The sequence below is a fragment of the Eptatretus burgeri genome, chromosome 3 (genome assembly GCF_056783735.1).
Source record: "Eptatretus burgeri isolate ZD-2024b chromosome 3, Ebu_testis_v1, whole genome shotgun sequence".
In the NCBI taxonomy this organism is placed as follows: Eukaryota; Metazoa; Chordata; class Myxini; order Myxiniformes; family Myxinidae; genus Eptatretus; species Eptatretus burgeri.
In genome coordinates, this window is record NC_140963.1 from 6519829 (window position 1) to 6533387 (window position 13559).

Consider the following 13559-nt stretch of genomic DNA (forward strand, 5'->3'; position numbering starts at 1 on the left):
TGTCATAAGTCGCTCCAAGATATTATCTCTGAGCATCAGGAAGTTTTAGTTGATAATTTCGGTATAAATGTAAAGAGTTAAACCTTTATATTCCTCGACTTTTTTGGATCCTTAAGCTTCATAAGAACCCATACATAAAGTATAGGTTTATAGTGGATGCCAGGCAGTGTTCCACCGAACAGTTATTGGTTCTAATTAACTCAGGTTTATTAGGGAACAGTTCAGGAAAGTGTTCAGAAAAATGAGAAGAATTATGGTATGAACACTTTCTGGAGCATTAATTCTTCTTCAGAGTTCTTAGATAGAATTCGATATCTCAATATCAAGTAAGTTGAACTTTTTGATTTTTCAACTTTCAATACAAAATTGGATTTAGTACTAGTGAGGGATTCAACCTTCAAAGTGATTGACAAGGTTTTTAACTCTTTTAAGAAGATTTTTTTTATGTGTCAGGTTTGATAGAGCATTCTTTTCTAAAAATAAATACTCAAGTTTTCATTGCTTCGTTAAGCAGAAGTTTCAGGATGCTGTGAATTTTATTTTATTTAAAAAGGTTTCAACAGGTTAAGGGTATTCCCATGGGTGGGAATTACAGCCCCCTACTAGCGGATATTTTTCATACGTTTTGTGAATTTTCATTCATGCAGAAACTGATGAAGGAGAAAAAAAAATATTAGAATTAGTGAAAATATGATCTCATACATGTGGTTAAATAGATGATATTTATGTGGTTAACCCTAACATTTTTGATGGGCAGCTTCACAAGATTTATCCAGACAGCCTGATTGTAAACAGAAGTGGAAATGATTGTACAGTTGCTTCTTATCTGGATGTGTTGGTTCGAGTTGGACATAATGGTTTTAATACAAGTGTATATCATAGAGTTGATGATTTCAGTTTCCCTGTTGTCTTGGACACCTTTGCAGGTAACAATGTACCAATTAAAATGGGTTACAATGTCTTTTCATCTCAGCGACTTAGATTTGTAAGAATTTGTTCAGTAAAGGATGATTTTGTGGAACATGCTGAGAAGGTTTTTTCTATCATGTTAAACAAAGGATATTTGGAGCTGATTGTTTGATTAGGTCTTGTAAGAATGTCTTTAGACTCCATCGTCACCTTTTATAATATTCATTCATTATTTAAATGAGGTAAATTCTTCATTTAATATTATTGGTTAAACATATATATTTATAGATGGTATTAAATAATGGAGGTATTTAGATAAGAATACAATAAATAAATATTATTTATTAATTACATTATATAAATAAATATTATTTATAAAATACATTATAAATAAGAATTAAAATAATTTATTGGTGGTTGCGAGGATACACAGTGCAGCATGTTAAAATCGGTTGTTAATGACAGTTTGAGTCGATGGTTAGATAGAGGTGCTGTGTAATGGACATATCTACAAAGTAAACGCGTTTATCGCTTCACGTATTATCATATAAAGTGGTGTATGATTAAAGTTCTTCAAATGTAGTAATACTTTAAAGTAAAGTAATTAAATAAGTTTGAATAAGGATATTGCATTGCTGTGTTGACCGATTGTCTGGACACAACTTTGAGGTTGTGGGTCCATTGATGTTGAGTAATCCACTAATGTGGACCTGTGACCGGGGTTGTGGATCCGCCGTTTGGAGAGGTTCTGGGCTGAAAGGATCGAAACCTCAAGGATAAAGAATGTCCAGCTGATTATCCGGGCAGTTGGGGAATCAGTTGATTGTTTACAAGTTAAGGTTGTAACTTCAAATAAAATAGATTTTGTATGTACCAGTACATAATATATCTGTGTGTGTGTGTGTGTGTGTGTGTGTGTGTATAGATATATGTGTGTGTGTGTGTGTGTGTGTGTGTGTGTATAGATATATGTGTGTGTGTGTGTGTGTGTGTGTGTGTATAGATATATGTGTGTGTGTGTGTGTGTGTGTGTGTGTGTATAGATATATGTGTGTGTGTGTGTGTGTGTGTGTGTGTGTGTGTATAGATATATGTGTGTGTGTGTGTGTGTGTGTGTGTGTGTGTGTGTGTGTGTGTGTGTGTGTGTGTGTGTGTGTGTATAGATATATGTGTGTGTGTGTGTGTGTGTGTGTGTGTGTATAGATATATGTGTGTGTGTGTGTGTGTGTGTGTGTGTGTATAGATATATGTGTGTGTGTGTGTGTGTGTGTATAGATATATGTGTGTGTGTGTGTGTGTATAGATATATGTGTGTGTGTGTGTGTGTATAGATATATGTGTGTGTGTGTGTGTATAGATATATGTGTGTGCGTGAGTGTATAGATATATGTGCGTGTGTGTGTGTGCATAGATATATGTGTGTGTGTGTGTGTGTGCATAGATGTATGTGTGTGTGTATGTGTGTATAGATATATGTGTGTGTGTGTGTGTGTGTGTAGATATATGTGTGTGTGTGTGTGTGTATAGATATATGTGTGTGTGTGTGTGTGTATAGATATATGTGTGTGTGTGTGTGTGTATAGATATATGTGTGTGTGTGTGTGTGTATAGATATATGTGTGTGTGTGTGTGTGTATAGATATATGTGTGTGTGTGTGTGTGTGTATAGATATATGTGTGTGTGTGTGTGTGTATAGATATATGTGTGTGTGTGTGTGTATAGATATATGTGTGTGTGTGTGTGTATAGATATATGTGTGTGTGTGTGTGTATAGATATATGTGTGTGTGTGTGTGTATAGATATATGTGTGTGTGTGTGTGTATAGATATATGTGTGTGTGTGTGTGTATAGATATATGTGTGTGTGTGTGTGTGTATAGATATATGTGTGTGTGTGTGTGTATAGATATATGTGTGTGTGTGTGTGTGTATAGATGTATGTGTGTGTGTGTGTATAGATGTGTATGTGTGTATAGATGTGTATGTGTGTATAGATGTGTATGTGTGTATGTGTGTATGTGTGTATGTGTGTATGTGTGTATGTGTGTATGTGTGTATGTGTGTATGTGTGTATGTGTGTATGTGTGTATGTGTGTATGTGTGTATGTGTGTATGTGTGTATGTGTGTATGTGTGTATGTGTGTATGTGTGTATGTGTGTATGTGTGTATGTGTGTATGTGTGTATGTGTGTATGTGTGTATGTGTGTATGTGTGTATGTGTGTATGTGTGTATGTGTGTATGTGTGTATGTGTGTATGTGTGTATGTGTGTATGTGTGTATGTGTGTATGTGTGTGTGTGTGTGTGTGTGTGTGTGTGTGTGTGTGTGTGTGTGTGTGTGTGTGTGTGTGTGTGTGTGTGTGTGTGTGTGTGTGTGTGTGTGTGTGTGTGTGTGTGTGTGTGTGTGTGTGTGTGTGTGTGTGTGTGTGTGTGTGTGTGTGTGTGTGTGTGTGTGTGTGTGTGTGTGTGTGTGTGTGTGTGTGTGTGTGTGTGTGTGTGTGTGTGTGTAATATACACGATGTCCCAGATGTCTGGACCCACAGTAGTTCTGTGAATTTTCATTATCCAGGCAGTTGGGAAATCAGTTGATTGTTTATAAGTTAAGGTTGTAACTACACCAATCAAGAAAAGGTGGAGTTGGTGTTATTCAACGTTTCTGGAATAAGCCGAGGGAGGCCTGTGTGTTTTTTCATGAAAAACACCCTGAGAAGCCAAAGCCAAATCAAAGATTCCTCGACAGTGTTGTTACATTTTAAGGATTACTGGAAGTGTTGCTGATCGCCTTCGTAGTGGTCATCCTCACGCTTCAGTACAAATTAAGTGTAAATTGTGCATTTTTCCCTATGGATCCAGACTTTTGGAAAACCGTGTGTGTGTGTGTATATTGTTACGGCTGTGGAAATTCGCATTACACCATAAAGGACCCTCAGGTGAGATATCTTCATAGGTACATGTGTAGTTAGCCCAAACCTGTTGTATAGAGGGAATTTATGTGATCCATCCGGGCTGCGACGCTCTGAGTAAGTCATTTTCTTTTTCTATCTTTTATTTCAAACAAACCACACTCAACAACCACGCCACCGCCACCATCTACGCTACCACATCTTCGCCACTACGTCCGCTTCCGAACGGCAAACAAGGGCGCCGAGGAAGGAGCTGCGAGGACGCGCGGGTTTTCCCGCCATTTTTCCCCGCGCTTGGTGTGAAGGAATGAGGGGAGGGCAGCTCGCCGCCGATTGGTGGATGACCAGCGTGAGGCGGTCGGGGAGAGGGAACGCCCCTCTTAGAGAACCCTCTCGAAGGAGGATGCAGCTGAAAACGGGGGTGGAGTGAAGGGCGGAGCCCCGGGCTATTAAAGTCGGACACGGGCGGAGCGCTTTTGGGTGCTCTTGCTCTCTTCGTCTTCTCTCTCGTCCGGCTCGCTCTTCCTCTTCGTCTCCTCTCCGTGGTGGCCGCTGGCCTGGTCTTCTGTGGTACGGTCCTGAGACCCCGCTGGCGGGACTGAGCGTCTGCCATTCCCCACACCATGATCTCGAGCAACAACCTTCCTCCCCCCCCCCTTTCTATCCGCGCTGAGATAGCACCGGAAACCCCGTCCGTGGCGTCGAGCGGCCAACACGTGCCAGCGCGAGGAACGCCGGAGAGGACTCGCCTACCACGCCAATGATCGGAGTCGCGGCCAGGCGCGACCACGCAGACGGACATGGGAGAGGGACTCGACGGCCCAAAGGGAAGTCACCATTTTCTTTTCAGGGTTTTTGTATGGATCTTGTGGCGCCGTGTCTCGTAAAGTAGAACTGTGTAAGTGTTGCCGTGTGTACGCGTTAGTCGGTTGTAACTCTTGCTTTTGCTTTATATGTGCATTTTTCTATTGTGACTGTAAATACGTGCCTTCCGTGCTGGTCTGTGTGTGAAATAAATGTGCTTTGTGTGAACTTGTTCCCCGTTTCGCTGCGTCCTTTCCTTCGTTTAAATTTTCATCTTGCTTCACGTAAGGGGTTCGTAGCGGGTTCAACATCCCGGTAATTAATCGGAACTGTCAAGGCCAACGATAACACCGCTCGGTTATCACTGTAGCACGGAATGGACCGCTGAAGCGGTTCGTGTCCGGAGTCGGCCTGTGGCGTGGTACGATCGCCCGGTCGACCATTCGCGCGGGTACTTAGGTAGATCGAATTTGGCGAGCAACCCTATCCTGTGCGGGTGGGCAATTGGCACGATCGTGGTGAGGTTAACCCCCCACCCGTGACTCGCTCCCAGCGTTGTTCTGAGAGGGTCATGACAGAATTGTCCGTCCGGTGGGTGATGTGCTGCGATTCGAGTTACGTGGCCGTTCGCACGCCGGCGGGCGCGAATTCGCAACAATATGTGTGTGTGTGTGTGTGTGTGTGTGTGTGTGTGTGTGTGTGTGTGTGTGTGTGTGTGCGTGTGTGTGTGTGTGTGTGTGTGTGTGTGTGTGTGTGTGTGTGTGTGTGTGTGTGTGTGTGTGTGTGTGTGTGTGTGTGTGTGTGTGTGTGTGTGTGTGTGTGTGTGGTTTTCTTCTTGGGAGTATGGTGTGGTAACTTGTCATTATTTTGATTAAAATTGAAAAAAATTATTGTACCCAGATCTCGACTCAGATCTTCACCAAAATTGAATCAATTCTTCTTTGTGGCACTCCCAACCTATCCACCAAGTTTCATCCGAATCCATCCCCAACTTTTTGAGATATCATGCAATTTCATTTTTCGCCCCATCTCTCAATGGTGAAGAATCAGATAAAAAATTAAATAATTATTGTATCCAGATCTAGACGCAGATCTTCACCAAAATGGAATCAATTCTTCCGAGTGGCACTCCCAACATGTCCACCAAGTTTCATGTCAACCCATCCATAACGTTTTGAGATATTGTGCTATATATCGTTTTTGGCCCGATTTCTCAAAGGTGAAGATTCACTTTAAAAATTCTCAGATCCGGATCGACACCAAAATTTAGCACTGCCGTCCTTGGCCGGTCTCCTACAAAAAAAATTTCAAAACGATTGTTTGAAAACTGTTGTGAAAAATTATGTGACAAACAGACAAACAGACAGGGGTGAAAACATTACCTCCTTCACCTTCGGTGGAGGAAGTAACAAACGGACTCAAATGCAATGACGAGGGTAATAACATCACCAACGATAATAGCATCATATTAATGTTATTACAAATCATTATTTATCCTAATAATATCCCCTCTCACCAAATGCCGTGTTAACGTGTATAAATAGCTTATGGTGGTGTTTCATGGGGCACCCCAACCGAAGTAAAATATATTATAAACCATAAACATGATTGATTACCTTATTAAATGGTCGCGACGGCTGCGAAACACTAAACTGAAAGGCCCGAGCCCAGGTTGGCTGTAATCTATATACCCCAGAGAGGATAATAACATGACACTTGCTGCCACTGGTCCGTAGAGCGGGTGGACTCGTACAGAAAAATGGCAACATTTGGATTTGCTCTGAAATGTTCAAAAAAAATCCTTTCCCACAATCCTGGTGTTGGCGTAGTGGTTAGGGTGCTGGGCTTGGGATCTTAGGGTGCTGAGTTTGAGTCACATTAGTCGCTGAATTAACACCAGGTGGGATTGACTCAGCCTGTCATCCTTCCGAGGTAGGAGTAACGAGTCGTCGTGTGCTGGTTTAGGGGCACAGCATCAGCGGCATACTTGTGCCCCAACAAAATGATAGCAACCTCCAGTCCCCCTTACTCTCGTCTTCTCAACATCCTCGGTCTATTTCTTCTCCTTCATTTGCCTCTCCTATCCTTGTTGTTGATTCTTCATTTTCTCAATTTAATCACAGGTCTCCCATCCCTCCCCTGTGGGTACATAATAAATACAAGACCAACTGGAGAGTTCATGGAATACCTTACCCCGTTCAGTGTGAGGACAAAAAAAAAAAAAAGAGGACATGGGCGGGGTGTGCGAGTGGAAAATTTCATCGGTCGTGACGAAGTAAAATGCTGTATTATTTATATACACGACTCCATTGAACACGCCACATTAGTTCTTCATGCCTGTTGTTTGTGTCCTTTACGACGTCCCGTAAAACAGTACGTTTCCTGTTTGGAATGAATATAAAACATTTGCTTTGATTGTCAGACAGACAGATTAAAACAATCATCTCAACCCTCTCTGTGCAAGCACGATTGTGATTAATTGAGACGTAAAGAGCTGAAAAACTACAGGTTTGTTACTCACTATTATAGTGGTTACTCGATTTTGTTATTCTATTATAGTGGTTACTCACTATTATTACTCACTATTATAGTGGTTACTCGATTTTGTTATTCCGTCTGTGTCTGTTTCTGTCTGTCGCTTTCAGGTAACAATTTTAAACCGATCTTCACGAAACTTCACCAGATGGTAGAGTTTGTCATAAGGAAGAGGCGGATTGTTTTTGAGGTCAAAAAGGTCAACAACTAAGATGGAATTTCTAAAATCCTCAATTTTCATCCGATTGACCTGAAATTTGAAGAGGAGTTGCATATTAGGTCATTGAATTCAACCAGCCAATTATTTTTGAGGTCAAATTTGTTTTATGGATTTTGTAAGTATCGTGCTCTGCACGACGTCGTCTTCTTCTTGTTTTCCGATTCATGCTCCAAATAAAACGTTCGATTGAAATCGACTTGTTCCTCGATCATAAACTGACGTTCGTAGACGGACGCACAGACATGAACCAATTCCTTCACCGTGCTTTTCGTGCGTGGGGTAATTATCTATAGAAGGGTACGTCACCTCTACCCTCTTCTGCAAAGTCCCTCGTGCCTCGACACAAACCGACACGTTTACTCAAACAAAATGAACTTTCAAAAGGATGGTTACGAGAGCGGCAGTTCGTGTGGGAAACTCACAACTGATAAAGTATCGTCGTTTTGCCCGCATTGTCCAAGCCCACAATGATAACCTTGTGTTCTGCAGAGAAAAAGGGAAAACAAAAAGTTATAAACACACGATAACAAGCAGAGACTGGACACAACATGCCCGACGCCATGATAACATCAAGTTCGTTTGTTTATTTATTGTCAAATAATATTATACTGCAATTATTGGAAAAAATAATTTACATATGATGGGTGGGAGTAATTTGGGGGGGGGGAAAAAAAGATTGAGAATAGGCTTTGAGGGTGACGAGTGGTGTACCGCAAGGCGGTGTACCGGGTCCTGCATCGTTTGCCGTCAATGTTAATGATCTCTCTGACATGGTGGAACGAACAGTTCAGATACCCGCGGATGACACGAAGGTGTACAGCCCAGCCAGAACCACGGAACAAACTGAAATCCTTGCAAAAGGACTCGGACAGTGAAACTAGATGGTGACGCGCGCGCGCACACACACACACACACACACACACACACACACACACACACACACGGTAACTGCTCATTTACCAAAGGTAAATGCAAGGTGGTGCGCGTGGGCACGGACTACCTCAAGCAGGAGTCCAGTACGAATCAAGTATAAAGGACAGAAAGTCAATGAGGAGAAAGACTTGGGAGTTCGAGCGGACGAGGAACTGAAATCCACACAAACACGTCGCAGCAGCAAAGGACACCACCAGGTGCATCATGACGGAGACGTCCAGTCACCTGAACAGGAATTCCTCATTGCTTTTGTCCTCAACGTCGGTCAGACGTCTCCTGGAACGTAGAAATATTGTCCGGCAGCTCAGATCTAACACGCAGACGCACATAAAGTTGAGAAAGTGCAGAGGAAGGCCACGAGAAGGGTTCCAGAAATCAAGGAGCTTCCCCACCAAGGAAGGCTGAGCATCTTGAACGTACAGCCTCCACTTCCCTCGGATGATCAGGATCGATGCAGCGATTTCTTGAACTCAAGGAGAGGAGCACACGACGCGTCAAGAAGTGCTTCTTTCAGCTGCACAGGAGGTAGAGGAAGCCAAGACAACACGTTCATTGAAGTCTCAATGGGATGTTTCACAACGAGGGTGCCAAGTTTGTCTCACAACCACTAAAAATTCAAACTCAATATTTTTTTTATATTTTTATTTCTCCAAATCCAACATTGTTAATTACAATACTTAAATTTTTGGAGCATCTGAATGAATATTTCTTCTTAAAAATAATACCCCAACGATGTTAGGAGAGTATTTTTTTCCCCGGAGAGGACACATTTTTGACGGACACACGTAAGGCAATCGGTCCAGGCCGTGCAAATAGAAGCTTATTGGTTACACTCAAACTTTGTAGCATAATATCAGTGCAGGTATATACACACACACAATAAACTTTTAAAAAGACCCTCTATTTATATAAAAAAAAAAAATTTCTTCCACAACACGCATTTCCGGAGAGGACATATTTATTGAGGGTCAAATAAATATTCATAGTCTGAAATGAATAATATGTTGTGGACAAAGTACAGAAGAGGTATTAAAAATTGATGCAACAACAAATAAAAAGTCCCAATTTCTGCTTGTATTTGTTTATACACTGTGAATACAGTCAGTGTACCTGGAGAAAATGAGACAGCTAGTTGTCAAATAAATAAATAAATAAATAAATAAATAAATATGGCAATTTTTATGCCATTCTGCCAAAAATTGACATTTCTTTGTCAAATAAAAAGTGGTCCAAGTAGTGTCATCACGAGTTGTGCCATCAGAACCAACGACTGGCCCTAATGACAGAGATGCTACAGCGTCTCATTTAGCGATTTGGCATGCAAGGGTACAAAATACCACAAAAATGACCATGACTGTGAAACAGCCCAAATCGAAAACAAACACAAGTGGAGCGAGCGCTAGCCAAGCGGCTTAAGCACTCAAGCAAGAACTCCATTCGAAAGCGTCGATAAGGAACGGCTGGCTTGGCAAGCTGCTCGATTACTGAATGGCCTGAGGGTCTCTCCGGGTACACACAAACACGCCGAGGACCCTTCCCACACTCACCTTCGTTGTTGAAGAGCCGCCAAAGTTTGGCGAACAGAAGGCCCATGGCTCGAATGGACCCGTGCCGGTAAATACGTCCCTGGATAACAATGGTCTCTCTTGCTTTGACGTGACGCGTCCGACTCTGTGTTACACAACGATTCTTGGACTCTTCACACACACTTTTCGTGTTCTATCCGCCCCTCCCCCTCCATTACTACCTTCATGTCCCAGTCCTCCACGACTGCTTCTCGCTGTACCACTCACTTTCCCCCCTCTCCCCTCCGAACAGCTCGTACAATGTCTTCCTTCTCAGAGGTTAATCCCCCATCTCGGCCGCTCTGTACTCCCTCATCGTTTCCCCGACACTCCGCGATGCTCCAAATGAAACAAAAGCACTGTCTGGACCCGACCGGTTGACACGGCACTTCTTCCGGGTCATGCCTGCACGAAGTGCTTCCGGGTCATGTCTGCACGAAGTGCTTCCGGGTCATGTCTGCACGAAGTGCTTCCGGTTAGGTTTTTCTTATCCCTCGGTTTTATGAATTCTTTATCAAAATGCTTCGATGTAGGTTAAAAATGTTTCAAAAAAAAAAAAAACACCAAAAAACATAATTATTTAACGGTGAATGTAAAAATTCAGGAATATGTATTAAAGAAGTGAAACGAGTGAGGGACTTTCAAGTATACCGTACGTATAATGTAAACAACGCTGCGATGGGGATAAAACCACTTCGTGAAACATAAACTTGAAATATCTCTGTGTCTTCTTCCTCTTCTTGTTATTCTTCGTCTTCTTCGTCTTCTTCTTCTTCTTCTTCTTCTTCTTGTTATTCTTCTTCTTCTTCTTTAACGGCCACAATTATTCCCACATTCTTGGGATTCCATGGTTGACCGCGGAAAACTTGGCCCAAGTCTTTCACGAACCGACTGGCCAGGCATGACGTTCCACTAAGATTAGGGCAGGAATTTGTAATTCGTTGAGGATGCCGGCGATAGCTCGCCCACTCTCTGCGAAGGACTCCGTGGGAACTTTAACGTCCACCAACTACCGGCAGACGGGACGCCCGGCTTAAATATCTGTTGGAATGCGATCACAAGAGTGGTTCCTCTTTTATTTTTCAGAGGAACTATCCATGCATATGTTGACCTGAAATCAATCATGGTTAATGTATACTTGTACCCCCCCTCCTCCCTGTCGTTCTTCAGTTCCATTAAAATCGGCACACCAGATGTAATCGACAGCTTTGGAATGGATCTTTCACCTTTTAAACTTTGTGATTATTGGTTTCACCTTTGAAACTTTGTGATTATTGGTTTCACCTTTTAAACTTTGTAATTATTGGTTTCACGTTTGAAACTTTGTGATTATTGGTTTCACCTTTTAAACTTTCTGATTATTGGTTTCACCTTTTAAACTTTGTAATTATTGGTTTCACCTTTTAAACTTTCTGATTATTGGTTTCACCTTTGAAACTTTGTGATTATTGGTTTCACATTTTAAACTTTGTAATTATTGGTTTCACCTTTGAAACTTTCTGATTATTGGTTTCACCTTTTAAACTTTCTGATTATTGGTTTCACCTTTTAAACTTTGTAATTATTGGTTTCACCTTTGAAACTTTGTGATTATTGGTTTCACATTTTAAACTTTGTGATTATTGGTTTCACATTTTAAACTTTGTGATTATTGGTTTCACATTTTAAACTTTGTGATTATTGGTTTCACCTTTTAAACTTTGTGATTATTGGTTTCACATTTTAAACTTTGTAATTATTGGATTCACCTTCGAAACTTTGTGATTATTGGTTTCACCTTTGAAACTTTCTGATTATTGGTTTCACCTTTTAAACTTTGTGATTATTGGTTTCACCTTTTAAACTTTCTGATTATTTGTTTCACCTTTTAAACTTTGTGATTATTTGTTTCACCTTTTAAACTTTCTGATTATTGGTTTCACCTTTTAAACTTTGTAATTATTGGTTTCACCTTTTAAACTTTCTGATTATTTGTTTCACCTTTTAAACTTTGTAATTATTGGTTTCACCTTTTAAACTTTCTGATTATTGGTTTCACCTTTTAAACTTTGTAATTATTGGTTTCACCTTTGAAAGTTTGTGATTATTGGTTTCACCTTTTAAACTTTCTGATTATTGGTTTCACCTTTTAAACTTTGTGATTATTGGTTTCACCTTTGAACCTTTGTGATTATTGGTTTCACATTTTAAACTTTGTGATTATTGGTTTCACCTTTTAAACTTTCTGATTATTGGTTTCACCTTTGAAACTTTGTGATTATTGGTTTCACCTTTTAAACTTTGTGATTATTGGTTTCACCTTTTAAACTTTGTAATTATTGGTTTCACCTTTTAAACTTTGTAATTATTGGTTTCACCTTTTAAACTTTGTAATTATTGGTTTCACCTTTTAAACTTTGTAATTATTGGTTTCACCTTTTAAACTTTGTAATTATTGGTTTCACCTTTTAAACTTTGTAATTATTGGTTTCACCTTTTAAACTTTCTGATTATTGGTTTCACCTTTTAAACTTTGTGATTATTGGTTTCGCCTTTTAAACTTTGTGATTATTGGTTTCACCTTTTAAACTTTCTGATTATTGGTTTCACCTTTTAAACTTTCTGATTATTGGTTTCACCTTTTAAACTTTGTAATTATTGGTTTCACCTTTTAAACTTTGTAATTATTGGTTTCACCTTTTAAACTTTGTAATTATTGGTTTCACCTTTTAAACTTTCTGATTATTGGTTTCACCTTTTAAACTTTGTGATTATTGGTTTCGCCTTTTAAACTTTGTGATTATTGGTTTCACCTTTTAAACTTTCTGATTATTGGTTTCACCTTTTAAACTTTCTGATTATTGGTTTCACCTTTTAAACTTTCTGATTATTGGTTTGTGTGATTCATAAGCTAAAAACTTCTCATCTGAAGGTTTGTAAGCTTGCTCCTGTCTTGATGTCATCATCAGCGCTTCATGGTTTTTTTTTTCCCATTACCAAGCCCCATTTTTTTTTATTTCCCACCCATCACCTGCCTCACTTTGAACAAGGAAACAAGGATATCAAACACAGGTGGAGACCGTTCAGCCCATCATTCCTGCGTGAACACACACCAACCCATCTACACAAGATCCAAGGACGAAAATGCAAAAAAAAGTTTTTAATTAATGAAATAAATGTTTTTGTTTGTTTGGTATTTTTGTATTTTTTTTTGTTTGTTTTACTTCGCCTCAGGGGAGGGGGCATGGGCTTAGTTAAAAACACACATCATCAACCACACAACCCCCCCCCCCCTTGACAAGACCCCCACCAACAGCACTTTGCACACAATCACCCATCAATGCTCAAACAACCCAAAAGTCCTATCAACATCCCCATACCCCTCTATCTCCATAACTTCCAGGTACCTATCTAATTCTAATTTTTCTGCTGCCACTACCTTTCCTGGGAGACTATTCCAAGCATTAACTTCTCTCTGAGTAAAAGTCCCCTTCCTTACTACCACCTTAACTCTCCTCTTTACTCTCAGGCTATGGCCCCTTGTCCTATCACTGTCGACTCTGTTGATTCATTCATCTTCACTTATTTTATCTTTACCTTTCATGATCTTCAATATCTCAACCATCTCTCCTCGTAACAGCCTCCTTTCTGCATGTTTTAAGTGATTTCCAACCCCCCCCCCCCAAAATTGTTACCCCCCCCCAAAAAGA

At 40.4% G+C, this 13559-nt stretch overlaps 1 protein-coding gene across 2 annotated transcripts in view; it reads right to left on the reverse strand.

Moving 5' to 3' along the window:
* The window catches only part of LOC147029342 (ADP-ribosylation factor-like protein 5B), a 29160-nt gene extending 18865 nt beyond the window's left edge, over positions 1-10295 (reverse strand). The window contains exons 1-2 of one of the 2 annotated variants that reach the window (XM_085872334.1): positions 9853-10295; positions 7795-7855 (exon numbers count right to left, since the gene is read on the reverse strand). In XM_085872334.1, coding sequence (XP_085728460.1) covers positions 7795-7855; positions 9853-9898 — 107 coding nt within the window. In that variant the 5' untranslated portion in view covers positions 9899-10295. The remainder of the gene's footprint in view (positions 1-7794; positions 7856-9852) is intronic. The other variant, XM_085872335.1, reaches the window with a different exon arrangement.
* Positions 10296-13559: the final 3264 nt, after the last annotated feature.